This window comes from Artemia sp. Qi Xiang Cuo, chromosome 6, assembly GCF_049724085.1.
Source record: "Artemia sp. Qi Xiang Cuo chromosome 6, ASM4972408v1, whole genome shotgun sequence".
Lineage (NCBI taxonomy): Eukaryota > Metazoa > Arthropoda > Branchiopoda > Anostraca > Artemiidae > Artemia > Artemia sp. Qi Xiang Cuo.
Genome location: NC_142799.1, coordinates 45,190,488 through 45,206,781, shown reverse-complemented (window position 1 = coordinate 45,206,781; position 16,294 = coordinate 45,190,488). Strand labels below are relative to the sequence as shown.

General features: G+C 34.6%; 1 protein-coding gene across 4 annotated transcripts in view; it reads right to left on the bottom strand.

Annotated features, from left to right (window-relative positions):
- Positions 1-16,294, bottom strand: part of mRRF2 (mitochondrial ribosome recycling factor 2) — a 45,491-nt gene that overhangs the window by 11,277 nt on the left and 17,920 nt on the right. For 2 of the 4 annotated variants that reach the window (XM_089090769.1, XM_089090768.1), the window contains exons 2-4: positions 11,389-11,640; positions 9,278-9,430; positions 3,079-4,493 (exon numbers count right to left, since the gene is read on the bottom strand). In XM_089090769.1, the coding sequence (XP_088946895.1) occupies positions 3,079-4,493; positions 9,278-9,430; positions 11,389-11,638 (1,818 nt within the window). In that variant the 5' untranslated portion in view covers positions 11,639-11,640. Of the gene's footprint in view, positions 1-3,078; positions 4,494-9,277; positions 9,431-11,388; positions 11,649-16,294 lie in introns of all 4 variants that reach the window. The other 2 variants (XM_089090766.1, XM_089090767.1) reach the window with 1 other exon arrangement.

Sequence of the window (16,294 nt, the reverse complement as noted above, 5' to 3'; positions counted from 1 at the left end):
TTTATTTTCTGCCTGCATTCAGATAAGATATTTATTTCGAAAAATGTCTATCACAAGCCCCGAATTCGCATTAGCCTTAGAGGCTTGCAGGGGAGGAGTTATATTATGATGCATTTTTTTAAATTTAAATTTGTCGTTGAATTAGCTTTTAAATAATTATGTCTATAAAAATCAATTTAAAAAAAAAACTTACCAAAAAAAGTTTTTCAGGGAATAGTAAAAGCCATGTTAGAACGTACGTAGTTCAAACTCAAAATGAACAGAATTTTCTATGAGTGAATAAATGAAACCTAAAACGGACAGATATTGAAACGAATAATCAAATTAAACAATGACAACAGATACTACTATGGATGAATAGATGAAACCCAAACAACCAGAAATAAAAATGAATCATCAAATTAAGCATAAATCGAAATAAAATCAACGCAAATAAGAGTAGTTACCACCCCCCCCCCCCCACACACACTAAACTTCCTAAAGGGCAAATTGGCGTTTGCACTTAACTGAAAATTAAATATTGTGTTAAACAGTTCTCTTTTATCGTTGTAACATTCAAAAATCAGAGGTTACAAAGACCTTCAGGAATTAATGTCATTGTCTTTTAAACAATCAATCTAGTTTCAAAAATCTGATGTACAGTAAATTTTTATTAAGAATCTCTTCTTTTAAATACATTCTTTCGAAATGTATAGCAAATCAGTTTAATCATTTATTGATTCTTCAATTCAAAATATCACTTCAACAAACCAAACAGAATGCTTCAAAAACTACCAATGGTTCATTTTAAAAGTTTTATCTATGCATCAATTTCCTATATATTTGAATAAAAGAGAATCAACAGGAAAAGTTTTGACAAAACGGTTTTTTTAAACAGTGCAATTAAACTGTCACAAAAGCAATTATTCTAAGAAGTGTTTTTTTTTTCTTTCCTGTAGTCTTGATTATTACCGTTAATTTCTTCCTTTTGTTGTTTATGTTTCGACAAATAAAAACCAAATGGTTCAAACATGTCATTTTCAGTAAAATGTATTTGACACTAAAGCCTTTAAGAGGGGGGGGGTCTTCATTAGCCTTGTGATATTATTGTGCTTTTGGCCGATGTTATAAAAAAAAAAAAAAAAAAAAAACCCATAGCTCGAAATACAAACTGCGAAGTTTTGTAGCTATTTCTGTTCATTTTGAGCTTATTTTGATTATACATTTTTATTTCTGGTTGTTTTTTGTTTCACCTATTAATCCAAGGCAGTGTCTATTATCTTTGTGTGATGCGGTTATTCATCTTAATATTTGTAGATTTTGGTTTTCGTTCATTTATTCATATTAATTTCTGTTTGTTTTAAGTTCGAACTATTTTTTTACTTTATTTCTGCTGGTTTTAGGTTTAACGTGACTTTTTACTTTTTTTAAAAAAAATTTAGACGTTGTATTTTTTTAATTAGCCACTTAATTAAATCTCATAATTTATAAAATGCTAACATAAAAAGCACCCTATCCTACCCTGTGTATATGTAAAGGTTTTGCATATTGCATGGTACATTTGCAGCTTTTACTCAAATCATACCGATTTTATGTTTTGATATTTGAAACCTTTTTTATAGTAAATGAAAATAGTTCTTTTTAAAATTTAGCTTGATATCAAACAGTACTTCTCGTTTCATAGTACTTTTGGCAACTTTAATATTAAGTATTTTGAAAGTGCGTCGACAAAATAACAAGAAAGATGACAATCTTCTGAAAGGCTTAACGTGATTAGTTTTTCAACACCTTTTACCTAAAGATCAAGTTGTTTTTGAATAGAAAACGTATGCAAGTCTATCCAAAATTAAAGTTCAAAGCTTATAGGCGGGAGTAATATAGCTTTTCAACGAAGCATAATTCCGGTAAGTCTATTTCTTATCTTTTTATCTGTTGCATAAAAAAACGTGCGTATTTTTAACCAATATATTTCATTTCAGGATGAAAAATCATTTATAAAATGCTAACATAAAAAGGACCCTATCCTACCCAGTGTATATGTAAAGGTTTTGCATATTGCATGGTACATTTGCAGCTTTTACTCGTACTTCATAGTACTTTTGGCAACTTTGATATTAAGTATTTTGAAAGTGCGTCGAAAAAATAACAAGAAAGATGACAATCTTCTGAAAGGTTTAACGTGATTAGTTTTTCAACACCTTTTACCTAAAGATCAAGTTATTTTGAATAGAAAACATATGCAAGTCTATCCAAAATTAAAGTTCAAAGCTTATAGGCGGGAGTATCTTTTTATCTGTTGCATAAAAAAACGTACGTATTTTTAACCAATATATTTCATTTCAGGATGAAAAATCCTTTATAAAATGCTAACATAAAAACGAAGCTGTTGCATATAAAAACGTGCGTATTTTTAACCAATATATTTCATTTCAGGATGAAAAATCAGCAACACAACTTGCTTTAGGTACACTGTCCAGTCAGTACCACACACACACAGACACATACAACCCTTGTAAAGATTCCCCAATATAGCAACCCATTACTCGTACTATAATTTTATCATACGCGGAATTTTAGCAAAATTATGCTATTCTAAGACAAATTTTTTTATTTTTTTAGGAGAAAGAGGCTAACCATACTGAACGTTACTGAAGATATTACTGAACATTATCTGAAAAGAAGCCAAAACAAATTCGGTTTCGTTCATTTCTCTTGGGAATGCAAAATTCTTAGAATCAATATGTAAATTGAACGTTAAAGGAAAAAAGAATTATCTGAAGAGACCCAAGCTCGGATTAGTGATCATTTTAATGAAGCCCTCTTCAATACCTACTTAAGAGTGAAACCAAGCTTTTACATTAAGATGCAAGGTCAATCAACTCGTCGAACCCCTCCTAAATTTCAGATCCTTATTTTAAGAAACTGTAACTTTTGACAAAAACCGTTTTAATGAAGTGATCTGCCATGTCCCCACAAGATATACCTTACTTTATAACTAACTCTAAACTATTTCCGCGCTGCGAGGCAGTTACGAGAACCTCTCGATCTTTCTAAGATAAAAAAAAAAAAAATAGAAAGCTCAATGCAAATCATTCCTACCTTTACACCTGACAGTGGAGATCCTGATCTAGGTCCCATAGATAGACCCATTTCAATGCCATCCTTAATAGCTGACATCGTTGTAGGGGTGATACGAGTTATGTTATCAAGATTTTCTTTCTCTTTTACTACATAGATCTCATTTTTATCTCCTGGATAGTCCAGCTCACTTATTGATAAATCTATGGTAACTCGTATTTTTGTACTACCGACCACTTTGTTATATTCATATTTTTTTCTTCCACAGTTCATTATATATTCTCTATAAGCAACTTGCATTGGGCCAAGATTCACATGGCATTTATACTCTTTTTCTAATCTGTCTTTGATTATTTCCAAATGGAGTTCTCCCATGCCTCCCAAGATAGTTTGTCCTGTTTCTTGGTCAAACTTCACTTTTAAGGTAGGATCCTCCAGTTTGATACACTCCAAGGCTGTTTCTAAAGCTTTTTGTTCTGATAAACTTGAAGCTTCTATTGAAGAAAAGAATACGGGATCAGGAACACTTGGTCCGATAAAAAACTCTCTCCGAACTTCACCTTCAGATTTCAAAAGATGCTTCTGAGCATAGTGGAAAGCCGACTGACTTGACGTTAAGATGTCGCCTGTAGTCACTCCTCTTAGACCACTAACGATAGCAATATTTCCGTTACTGACGTGAGGAACTTCGACATATTCATCGGCAAATGGTACCATTACTTTCATCAATTTAGTCGTTCCATCACGTGTGAGGTTATGGACCCTTTGGTTCTGTTTTAACTCACCAGAAAATACTCGGAAAAATGTCAAAGGGCCTTTGTGTTTATCGTGAATAATTTTAAAAGTCATAGCACACATATGGTTGTCAAAAGGTTTGCTGTAATCTCGACCTCTTTCTACAGGATTTGGCAAATATTTAGTGACAGCATCTAATAAAGGCTGGACACCCACGTTTTTGTAAGAACTTCCGCAAAAAACAGGTACACCAGTCCTAGCTAGAGTAACCCTTTTTAGGGCCATATCTATCTCCTCAGGTGTTGTATCTTCGATACTGAATCTTTCAATAACACAACCTGCAAGAGTATCATCAATATCACAGATAGATTCAATGAGATTGTTTCTCTCTTTCATAGCTTTTTCAAAAACTTCGCCATGCATTTGCTCACTGAGAGCGGTTGATTCAAAAGACCGACCACTTGGGTCTTGTCCCCAGGTATGGACACGTTTATTGATGAGATCAACGAATCCATTAAACTGACCATGAAGAGATAGGGGAATCTGGGTCAAAAGAGGATTCGCACGAAGCTTCTTCTGTATTGTACTCAGACATAAATCAACACTTGCATTAGGTTTATCCATTTTATTCAAATAGAATATATATGGAACGCTGTGACGAGACGCTTGTGACCAAACAGTAACAGTTTGAGCTTGTACGCCTGAAAGGTAAAATGATCTAGATCAGTTCATTGATAAAGTTGCATCTATAGGTTTATATAGGAAAAATTTTGGATATTAAATATTAAGACAAACTTAGGAGGACACTACAACTGTATATTAGTTCAATATTAGCTAACTGGGCATTGGCTGTTTTATTCCTTGCACTTGAAATGTTTATTCTGAAAATGAGACCGTCATTTTTACCAAAAAAGGATCCATAGAACAAAACTATGAGGCTTAGGACCACGTGTATTAAATCATTCCTCTATCATTCTAAATTAGATAAAGTTTCGTGCTTCGTTGCCCATTTAATTTTCTTCTTCAAATGGTGGTTGAAATTCTTAGCTTTTCCTTATTTCTGGAAAATAGTTCTATTTAACCTTTCCACGCAGCACAATCAACCAATTGTAATAACAAGCTTCCGGCAGAAGCAAAAGTTAAGAAGGCCCTTGAGGAATTCCGTGCTTCTTTGCGATGTATTTCTTTTAACCAATATTCTAGAGGTAGGATGAGCGATTGATTTAAGAGTGAGGATATACTTCTGAGTTGTTAAAAGAGAAATAAGTTTGTGTTCGATTGGTTGAGTGTCGGTATGTCTCAGGAAGTATAATGACTTGTAGAGTACGAGTGCGGGATTTATTTAAGTTCCCAGTAAACATAATAATTTTAGGTTAATTTTGATTATTTGTTTAGTAGAGAGGGGGAGGAGTAAGTTTTTTTCTTTTTTTTTCTCGTAAAGTATATCAATATGTGATGCGTGTTTCTTGGATCGTCCCAAGCACGCTAATATGCGTTGGGAAAAAAGAAATCATTGAAAAAGAAAAATCAGGTTTGCATAAAAGCGTTTTTTTAACTGGCTTTCAAATATTTCTATTTTCCGCTTTTTGAATGTAACCGGAAAGATTTTTTTTTTAATATTATACGGAGATGTAACTGTTGTCTTTTTGCGACCCATTTGTAAAACGAAAAATTAGTATTAACATTTTATTTGAAGACATTTAACGTACTTCTTTTGCCTTTTCTACACATTTATCTGTCTGTCAATTGCACGGCACTAAATAGCAACTGAGTAACTTATCTCTTCTATAGCTAGAAATAGTGGCCTACATGATGCAGCCTATAATCGAAGAATTTTAATTCAAAATGATCCAGGATAACTAGGAGATTATCGAAAACAAGGGAGCTGAAGGTAGTTTTTCATGTGTATACGGTCATTATTTTGGTACAGTATATCTATATACTTAAAAAAGAACACCTAAAAAGTTAAGGCCAGGTTTATTAAAATTTTCTGGGGGGGGGGCCTTTATTATGTGTTTCAAGCTTCTTAATATACAAATATAAAAATTGCTTGAAATAGGAACATTATTTTGTTATGATAGATATATTGGCTTGAAAAAAAATCTAAGAAATTACGGCCAGGTTAGAATTCTATCCATAATTCTATCCTTAAACAAATAATTGTTTTCAAGAGGAAGGGGGAGGATAGAATTATGTTTTAGGCGACGGAGAGTAAGATACATTTCCTATGGTTCTCGCAAAAAGTATACGCTACGCTGTTTTCTTTTTTATGCATGTTGTCTGACAGATCCCTGGGCTAGTTAAAACCTAATCCAGTAAAATTAAGTAAAGAACCATAAATGTCTGCCGAAACTAGCTGCCGAAACTAGGATAAGTGGATAATTAAAAAATAAATTTTAAATACAAGGTGTGCTAATGTTAATGATTCAGTAATTTGAACGTGAACGATAACCTTAATACATGTCCATTTGACCCTAAGAAATACTCCACATAACTTTATCAATTTCAGAGTTATTTACCTCTAAATACATTTTAACATAACTCCAGATCAGGGGCAGATCCAGGATTTTTTTAGGGGGGCGGGGGGCGCAAAATAGGTTGATCTGACAAAAAATTTAGGGGGGGGGCAAAATAGGTCGATCCGATAAGCTTGTGTTAGGAGCAAGTTTAATTAACGCAAACTTGAGTTAATTAAGTAAACTACACTACTTTAGACTACGCTAGGGGGGCCCCCTCGCCCCCCCCCACCTGGATCCACCATTGCTCCAGATTGATTAAAAACCTCTATAAATTTGATTAAACAGATGTGATAACTTTCAAATTTCCAAATGAGAATCAAGTGTAAGTCTCTTTTACTGAAAAACTATTTTCCAATTATGCTTTCTCAAAAAAATGCTTTGCCGATAAAAATTTCATCTACGGTTTCACAAGGTCATTGCCAAGATTTAGGGAACGACAAGAGGTGATTTTCTGTCTTAAAAACTACTCTACATATAATACTCCAGTTTAGTGCGTCAAAATTATTTTGAATCTGGATCAAAAGTTTATGGATGAATGTTCTCCCTTAAGAGCGTTATTCATTGAAGCACTGATTTATGACTTCATAACAACTTGGGTGGTAGCGTATCTGCTTTTTGTTCTACCAGGCAAAGTAGAGCTATGGCTAGTAAAATCAAACAGTTCATGATAACGAACTGTAAGTAAGGAGCCACTCGGCTCACTAGTAATCAAAATTCTAAAAAGCAGAATTTTTTAGAGGTATTGAGGAGGACGTTACCCCCCTCATCAATAACTTGCTCTTTAGGCTAAAGTTTCACTGTTTGTCCCAATTTTCTAAGAACGGCTCCTGAAACACAAGGGCCGTTAAGCTTTTTTAAAAGTCCTAGAAGCTTTAGCGTAAAGACCAAGGTATTGAGGAGGGGGCAACCCCTTTATATACGGAATAATTTCAATTCGTTTGGAGTTTTAATTTTGCTCCTTACTTTCAGTTAGAAAAAACTTCTTTATTTAACGTTAATCATAGATCTATCTTCAAAACTGACGTTGTTGCTCACCGTCACTTAAAAAGCTAAAATACCGGAGATTCAGGATTTGGAAAATCCTTTTTGATTAATTTATTAATTAGCGCAGACAGGGGAATCCCCATAAGACGACCTTAATGAATCAACAGAAATGCCGGTCGGAAAGCAGTCATTATGATTCAATTATTGCTATGCATATATTGACATCGAGCACTTAAATGATAGGAAATCAAAAATAATATCTACTCATCATATGTTATAATTCACATGTTTTTTTTTATTTTTTGAATGGGTAGTTTATTATTAGGGGTATTTAAGATCTTACTGATTTCCCATATATAAATTTGATGCCTGACTTTTACGATCTGTACTGTCTGGATTATGGTCGGTACTAAGTCTGTATTTGTCTTGACCTCTGATTAATCTGCAGAAATCCAAATCTTATGAACTGTAAAAGAAAAATAAGTTCCATACAGTAATGATAAAGACATTTAAAATTTGATGATTCCAGTGTATCAGAAGCCAAAACTCAATAATTTCAACCCTGAAACGACGAGTAATTCGACCAGTTTAAAACGAGCACAGACCACTACAAACAAATAAATAAAACACAAAACAATCATATATCAAAAGGATTAACTAAGTCAGATTAAAAAAGAAAAGAAATTAAAACAAAAAGACTAGATCTAACGCCCCCTAATTCTTCAAAGACGAAACCGTCAGTTATGCTTTACAGAAAACAATTTTTAATTCGAGCAGTGCGTATCTATTTGTCATGATATCAACAAAAAGAAATAAAATCATCATGAAAACCAAGATTTAAAAAAGAACTAATGAAATGTAGATTGACAATTTAATATTTAATAATATGAATTCTTGGAAAGAACTTTAGATGGATGGTTGAGGGGGATATTATTCGAATAGAAGTATTGACAATTTACGTGATTTTTTGCCTTTACGGACAAACTGGGTATCCTCGTTTCCTGCACATTTCAATTAATGTGCTATGTCAGCTACCGGCTACCTCCTAAAACATTGTTTTGAAATTAAATAAAGATTGCTTGACTTCCAGTCTGCTCAAATTCAAGAATTATTGTATGCACTGAAGATTTTGAAAATTTAAAACTTTCATCTAACCATCAGCGCTATCTAATTTTAACTTGCCCAACGTAGTTTTTCTCAGTGAAGGGCACAGTTTATATAATTAGACAGTATGATTATTCTCTATCTCTCCCATTATAAAAACCCGGACATTATAAAACCCATTATAAACAGGCTAAACAAGCTAAGGCAGAAAGAAGTGGGAGGAGTTTTTTGTTCACGATGACCAGAAATGATCTGCGATAAGCTTACTGGTACAAAAACCCGGACAAAAACCCATTATAAAACGGGCTAAACAAGCTAAGGCAGAAAGAAGTGGGAGGAGCTTTTTGTTCACGATGACCAGAAATGATCTGCGATAAGCTTACTGGTACGAAAACCCGGACAAAAACCCATTATAAAACGGGCTAAACAAGCTAAGGCAGAAAGAAGTGGGAGGAGCTTTTTGTTCACGATGACCAGAAATGATCTGCGATAAGCTTACTGTATATTCTGTCTACTGTGGTGAAGGGTTTCTCAAGGAAGACTAAGCGTTTTAATAGTAGGTACAAAAACCCTGAGACAGAGGTAGCGTGTTGTAACAGGTATATTAACTTGCGTAATTTTTACCAAATTAGAAGTTACAAAATAAAATTGATTTTCAATGAGAAAATTTGAATCCGTTTTAGAATTATTAGAAAATATTATTTTTATTGGTAATTCAAACTTTAAAAGAAGTTACACATTTGGAATAAGAAAAATTAGAATGGGTTTCCCGACGTATATTAGCTTTTTCTGTTCCATTTTAGTTTGATCAATTAAATTTATTGATATCTTAACGGTAAACACCTTCGAATCTAAAATCTATTTTAGGTTCAACGTACCAGCAGAAGCATCAAGTATGCATATTCCTCCATCAAGGACGCAAAGAGCACGCTCTACTTCAATTGTAAAGTCCACGTGTCCGGGAGTGTCAATCAAATTTACACGGTGATTCAACCAAGGAAATGTAATAGCTGCAGATACTATTGTAATGCCTACAAAGAATATAAATTAATTATAAATGATACGGTCTCAAAACTACTATATCAACAATTATTCCAAACAACATAGGAATTTTCTCCAAAAGAGCAGCAACAAGCAGATGGTGCTAAAGCGCGTGTTCTAACTGAAACACTCACTTCAACCAACGTCAATCTGAAACCCTCCTAGAGCTTGACATTTCTGTAAAGACTCCAATCTTTCGTTTTGTTCTTCTAAAGTATTCACAAGCGAATCAGCATCATCAAATTAATTATCAAAATAACCTTTTATACACCTAAATACTGGAGTTCTTTCGACATGTTCCATAGAAACTTGATAGAATTTAACCCACTGTTTACAGCAACAAAGAAATTATTAACAGAAATAAAACTGGAACAGCGTTAGAAATTTAGCAAGCACTACTCGGCCTAGAGCCTATTTAACAAGGTTAGAGCAATATTAATTTACGTCAGACCTGCAAAGGCTAATTACAAATGCACCAACAGCAGTCAAAGCAACGAATATTTGTAAAGAACAAACCTACAATTAAAATAACCCGAGCCAACAGCCTCCTCCAAAACATAATAACATCTTCACCATTTTTTCTTTATATTTAGTTCGTCTAGACACATAGAAGACAGTCGTAGTTACAGATTAAGACTTTATACTGGAAAAGGTTTTGATTTTGGAAAAATATTCAAAAATTGCAGCATGTCGTCGAAAATTATATTTCTTGAACACAAAATTTTAACTGCAACCAATAGTAAATCTTAAACTCTTTTAATTTTCTTGATTCAAGATTTGTCGCAAAAATAAATACTTGTCAATATCTTGCTACACACTAAAAACTTTCTTAGTTACCTGTTTTACAAAGAAAATTTAAAATTTTTCCTAAGCAAGAAGTTTGAACAGGATCAATGCATTTAGACTCCCAGGTTTTATCTGTTCTTGTGAGTTTTTCCCTCGTGTTTGAGCAAAGCATTTGCTTGATTATACTCTATTTATTGAAACTTTCCTTTCTAGCTTTTTCTGTCTCGTCATTTTCTGTTTTCTTTCCAGGTTTTTCTATTTGTTTTACATACCACTATGGATGGAAATGCGATTCAAAATTGATTAATAAGTGCAGCATTACAGATCCACAAACCTCATATCCAAAACCTTATTAAAATCTTTAAAAAGAACATTAGTCACCAGATGTCTAGTATTCTTATATTCGTTTAGTAATTCCTTAAGGTTCCCACGGAACTTTCCTTGCTGGCGAAGAAAATTATGTTTCAAAATGTTGGTTACTAAAAAAATGTCTGTTGAAAAAAGAAAAAATCTCTTATTTTAATTAAACTTGAGTTGCCTATTTTTACTTGTACAAGGCTAAACCTGCTTGTTACACTCGCTATTGTTTTGTTAATGTAAAAATTCATTATTGTTTGTTTCTCATTTACTTTTCGGTCCTTTAAACCTTACTGTAGACAGCTTACTCGTCTGCAGTTAGAACATTATTACAGTCATTAAATTTCATGATATTATTTTATGCTGTATATTATAATATTATTATATATTATATTAGTTATTATACTATTAGAAAAATAATAACCAATTTCTTCTATTTTTATGAGTTTTACCATGGCAGTGGGAAATGGCCCAAAAGCCCACTAGACAGCTCCCTGGAATAAAACAAATATTGACGGAAAAAAAAGATAAAGGAACAAGAAACTTAGAGAAGCAACAACATCAAAGCACAAAATAAATGGTTTTCACCAATAATTAATCATTCACATGATACCATTTGAACTTCATCGTTTAATATCTTTTTTGGGTAACCCATTTTCTTGTAACCTTACTGGCTTAGTCTTGAATTCTTAAAAACAAGAAGCAAGCTGGCAAATCTGAAGGCCAACAACCATAGTAAATCTTAAGTTGTAAAATAAATGTACAGCAAGCAAAGAAGATTAAACTACATACAAAACTTAGCTACCTCTGGCTCTTTCCTGTTCCATGTAGTCCATGACTGTGTCTCCTTTGTGGACTTCTCCAGTGCGATCCAAAACCCCAGAGTAAAACAGCATCCTTTCAGTTGTTGTAGTTTTGCCTGCATCAATATGTGCAAATATCCCAATGTTCTTTATTTTTTCAATGGGACACTCCAAAATTGACGACTTCGTGTGTAGTTTCCTCAATTGGGAACAAATAACGCTTTTGCTTTGATAAAAGAGCAGCAGCTTCATTGCTAAAAGACTAAAAAAAGTGGCGGGGAGAGAGATTAGCCTAAGGCCAAGACTTAAAACGCTTATTAAACATCAATGTAAACATTGGGCAAACTTCATAACTTACAGTCCTTACCCCAAGGGCTGTGGGGGTTATTTCGTCCCTGGAGGCACAGTTATTGGACTTTCAATTATGTTGAACAAAATAGTTATCCCAAAATTTTGATCAGATTTATTTGGTGTGGTGTAGCAAAAGGGCGCGTAAGAGGGGGCTGGTCACCTTTCATTCACTTTTAACTCTTAAAAGGGGCACTAGAAAGAAGGCTCCCTCTGAAGTCTCTATGGCAACTTCTGCCATATGAAGTGGCTAGGTGAAAAAAATAATAATAATACACTGAAGCCATATTGTTCTTTACTACCGTTCTTTAACGTGGTCACATGTGCCTGAATTTGAGTGGAGTTAAGTCAGATCATTACATCATACAACATTATTGGTCAAATTACCGTCTTCGAAAAATACATGAAAGAGTTAGAAGTCATTATTTAATAGAAACCCACGTGCAACAAAATAGCTTTTTTTCTTTTTTTTTTTTTTTTTGCCAGTTTGCATAGAATAGATGGTCATAGAAACTTGAGAAGATGCTCATACAGTTTGGAAATTGAAAGTTCTTGGGCTCTTTTTGAGGTTTGGAATTGATTAAACAAGGATGAGAAGCCCCACCCCTCTCCCACACCCTTTTTTAATCTTCAAGCAGTTCCACAGCTTCCTTTGCCATCAGATTCAAAATTTTTTGATGGCCATTCACTCAGAATAATGAAGCATAAAAAATGGCCCTGGGGCTTAACCATGCAGCTCCACAAGCAAGGACCCCAAAGATGAGGGTATCTTTTGGACCCAAAGACAGCCAATAGAAACAAGGTGCCAAAATGAGATAAGGGTAAATTTGGTGCTAAAGTATGCTACAACCAAGGCACATACTGTGCCTTGGAACTTTGCCAGATGTAGAAACTTTGCCAGAAGCTCGTTCCACTGAAAATTGAGAGTTGTAGATCCCTTTTTAAGAGTAAAAAGCATCGGCATATTTAAAATCTATGTTCAGGGAGGGGGGGGGGGTCACCAGCTAAAAGCTCCCGGAAGTCCAGAAACTTAACAGTACATAGGTATATTACTGTAATAGTCCCCCTTTTGAGCTTATTTATTACTAAGTTAGTAAAAAAAAAAAAAAATATGAGTTCTGCTAACAAAATTGACAAGCTCTAATTTTTAAATTAAATGAAAAACGATATAATCAATGTAAATCCTTCACTGCAATCACTGTAAATGGTCCACTGTAAATGTATTCGACATAATCGACATGATCACTGTAAACTCTTAAATTTTAATCCGTCTTGATTTCCTCCAAAAGTCGCTTAAAACACATCTACCTTGACATCACGATTGATAGACATGTGTACAAGACCATTCAACCTGCCCTCTCCTGTCTGATTTCGAAGACATGTTTTACCTCCATTTGAATTGCCAGACACTCAGCTCAGCAAGAAGACTAGTCTCAGAGAAACAGAACTGCTTATATTTTTGCAGCTTTTTCACAACCTCGGCTAATACAGCATCAACAAGGGAACAGAAGTTGGATTTGAAATGCTGTAGAATGGTGGTTAAACATCTCATATCGAGTTCTTCACCTAGCTGTTGGAGGTATGGGGTAAAGACAAAGTCCTTACAAAAAGAGAAGTGTCTGAAGAGGGGAACGACCGACGATGACGTCTTGTTATTGGTGCGGGTGTCCGTACACTTCCAACTGTCTGGACTACTTTTCCATAAATAGAAGGAAAATCTGCTTCCGCTAGCCCTTTTAATACAGACTTGCATAGATCAGTTTGTTCACAGCAGGTAAGTAGATCTAAATTTTCCTTCTGCAGAGAAACAGAAGTTGAAATCAGAATCGAGCTTTTTTTTCCAACAAGGATCAAAGAGAATATGAAGCTGAACTCAGTTACGGCTGCTGCAAAAGAGTTGGCTTTCACCATTAGGCCAGAATCAGTCTGAGTTTCCTCCAATCTCTCCATTACTCCGATAATATCAGGGAAAAGCTCCAGAAAAGTGATAGCACTATCATATTTTTCAACACAACGTGTGTCACTAAAGCAAATGAACTTTTGCTTTTTCGTATCCGACAGAACAGAGCGGAAGTTAATGAATTAGTTCGTTTCAGGGAAGAGGAAGAAATAACAACTTCTTGCAAGTATCCATACAATATTTGAATTGAGTCCAGTCTGAGGACTTTGCCAGGGCAAGGTTCAAACAATGCGAATAAAACGAGGGAGCGGATTGAAATGCTGTAGATTGGTGGTTAAGAAATCTCATATCGAGTTGCTAGGGCAAGGTTCAAACAATGCAAAGCCCAATGCGAGTAAATGGTAAGTGGATACTGGTCGTATTTCTGATTGAGCGCCCTTGTAAAAACCAGACATATTACTAATCCATCAATAGTAAATCCAAATAAATTGTTCACGTCTAATCCAAAATCTAAGCATAGTCTAAAAATCTGCTTAGCAAGACCCACACCAATGAAGTCATTTGCAGTATCGAAGCACAAAAATTTTTCTTCTATTTAATGATTGTCATAGAAACGGATGACGAGAACAAGTTGTTATTTGGAACTGACATCACTCGTCTCCCCAGCCGATATCCGAAAACACTTTATATTTTTCACTCTATTCAAAATTATGTGCCGAATCACATTGCTTACGCTATCGATGATATCATTCTGCACTAAAGGAGACACATATTTTTCATTTTTTGCAGATGACTCGAAATGCTCCCGCAATCCCACACAAATCACCAAAACCCTCTGAATACTCCTTCATTTTCATCGCTTTTCGCAAAGAGATCACTTTTTTCACGATGACACCGCAGGGTTAGTTAATGAATAAGACAAAATAGAATAACCTGAACAATTGGTTTCAACATTTCTCGGTTTGTTATACTTTCTTCGTGATCTTGCAAATTCAATTACTGGTCAATTGGAAAGATTTTTCCGTCTTGTATTTTGGTAAACATCATAGATTTTTGCACTGTAGTAACATGATACTGTCTTCCATCATGATATTTGAAGTCAGCAAAACAAAACAACTGAAGTAAGCAACTAAACATCCAAGCATCTGATGTGAGCCTTTACCAGTCTTAGATTTGGCAAATAGGAAGCAGTGTTTACAGAGTGCACCTTTTTTGAAGGGCTGAACACCAACCATGAATACTTTTAGAGCCAACTACTTTGAAAGCAACAGCGTTTTGTCACTTTACCCTAGGCATTCCACTTAACTACTTCAGAAAATTCACAGTCTGGTCACGGTCACAGAAATATGGTCACGGTTTTCGAGTGACTCTAGACCAATGTCAAGTAAGGTGATTTTGGGCGCAGTGATTGTCAACCAGATTGTTAAATTCTGGTTGTTGGTCTGTTTCATGAAAGGAATTATTAATCCTTTGGCTTAGAAGTTATTCTAATATCTTTAGCAAGTTAACTTGAAAAGTCTGTTACCTTCACAAATTTTTGAACTAAAGCCTTTAAACCTTTCTCAGAGATTAAAACATAAAATAGAAGATTTTTGATCGAATAACCAATAGATGTTTTGTGTGGCTCCGTTAATCAACATTAGGCACATTTTTCGAAACAAAAAGGTCACAGGCTTTTCTCCCAAGTCCTCTCCCCTTTCTGCTAATTTGACCGTTTCTTAAAAGAAGTGCCCCTTTTCGTCGGGCCAAACAATGACCTAATTCATATTCAGAAATCCGACTCATTTAGAAATCCGACGATAATGGGAATTAAAAACCTAAAAATGCATAAAAGAATATTTAATACTAATATTTTACCAGTTATAGAATATGGAGCAGAGATTTGGGGCGGAGAAGCGGCAGAGAAGTTGGAGTCCCTCCAGCTCCAGTACTATAAGGCTGTTTGGATTATCAGACAACTCATTCACAGATTCTGAAATGTGGTATGGGCCTGTTTTCGTTAAAACTACGTAGGTCTATTATGATGCTTGGATTTTGGTTGAAGCTCATTAGGTGTAATGAAGATAGACTAGTAAGAGCAGCTTATTATCAGATGTTGAGTTATGGTTCGAAAACGTCATGGCCATCTAAAATTAGGTCATTACTAGAAAGAGTGGAAATGCCTTACTTATGGAATGATGGTCTTGGTTCCCGTGATCTACCAAGAAATTTAGTAAGCCAGGTACGATTTATCTTAGAGGGTCAAAAAATTTAGTATTGGCAAGGGCTGCTATAAATCTCTACAACGTTGAATCATTATAATGAGGTTATACCTAGATTTGGAGAGAAAATTTATTTTAAATTTAATTTACCGGCTATGATTTTATACCAATGGATTCAGCTTAGGGCGAATTGCCTTCAAATCCAGAGCAGGCAAATGGTGTTCGACACGGGGGATAGTACATCCTGATGGTCAGTATGCGTGTCCTCTTTGTAGAGATGAGGACGAAGATTTGGACCATTTTCTCCGAAAGTGCCCGATGCTCTCTGATTTAAGGGGAAAATACTTACTTGAAATTGTTTTACTGCTTCCTGGTAGTTAATCCAACCACAATATTTCGTATTGGTGCGTACATAGAGAAGGGATTAGAAAGAAGGAAAAGTTTTTACGGTTAATTATT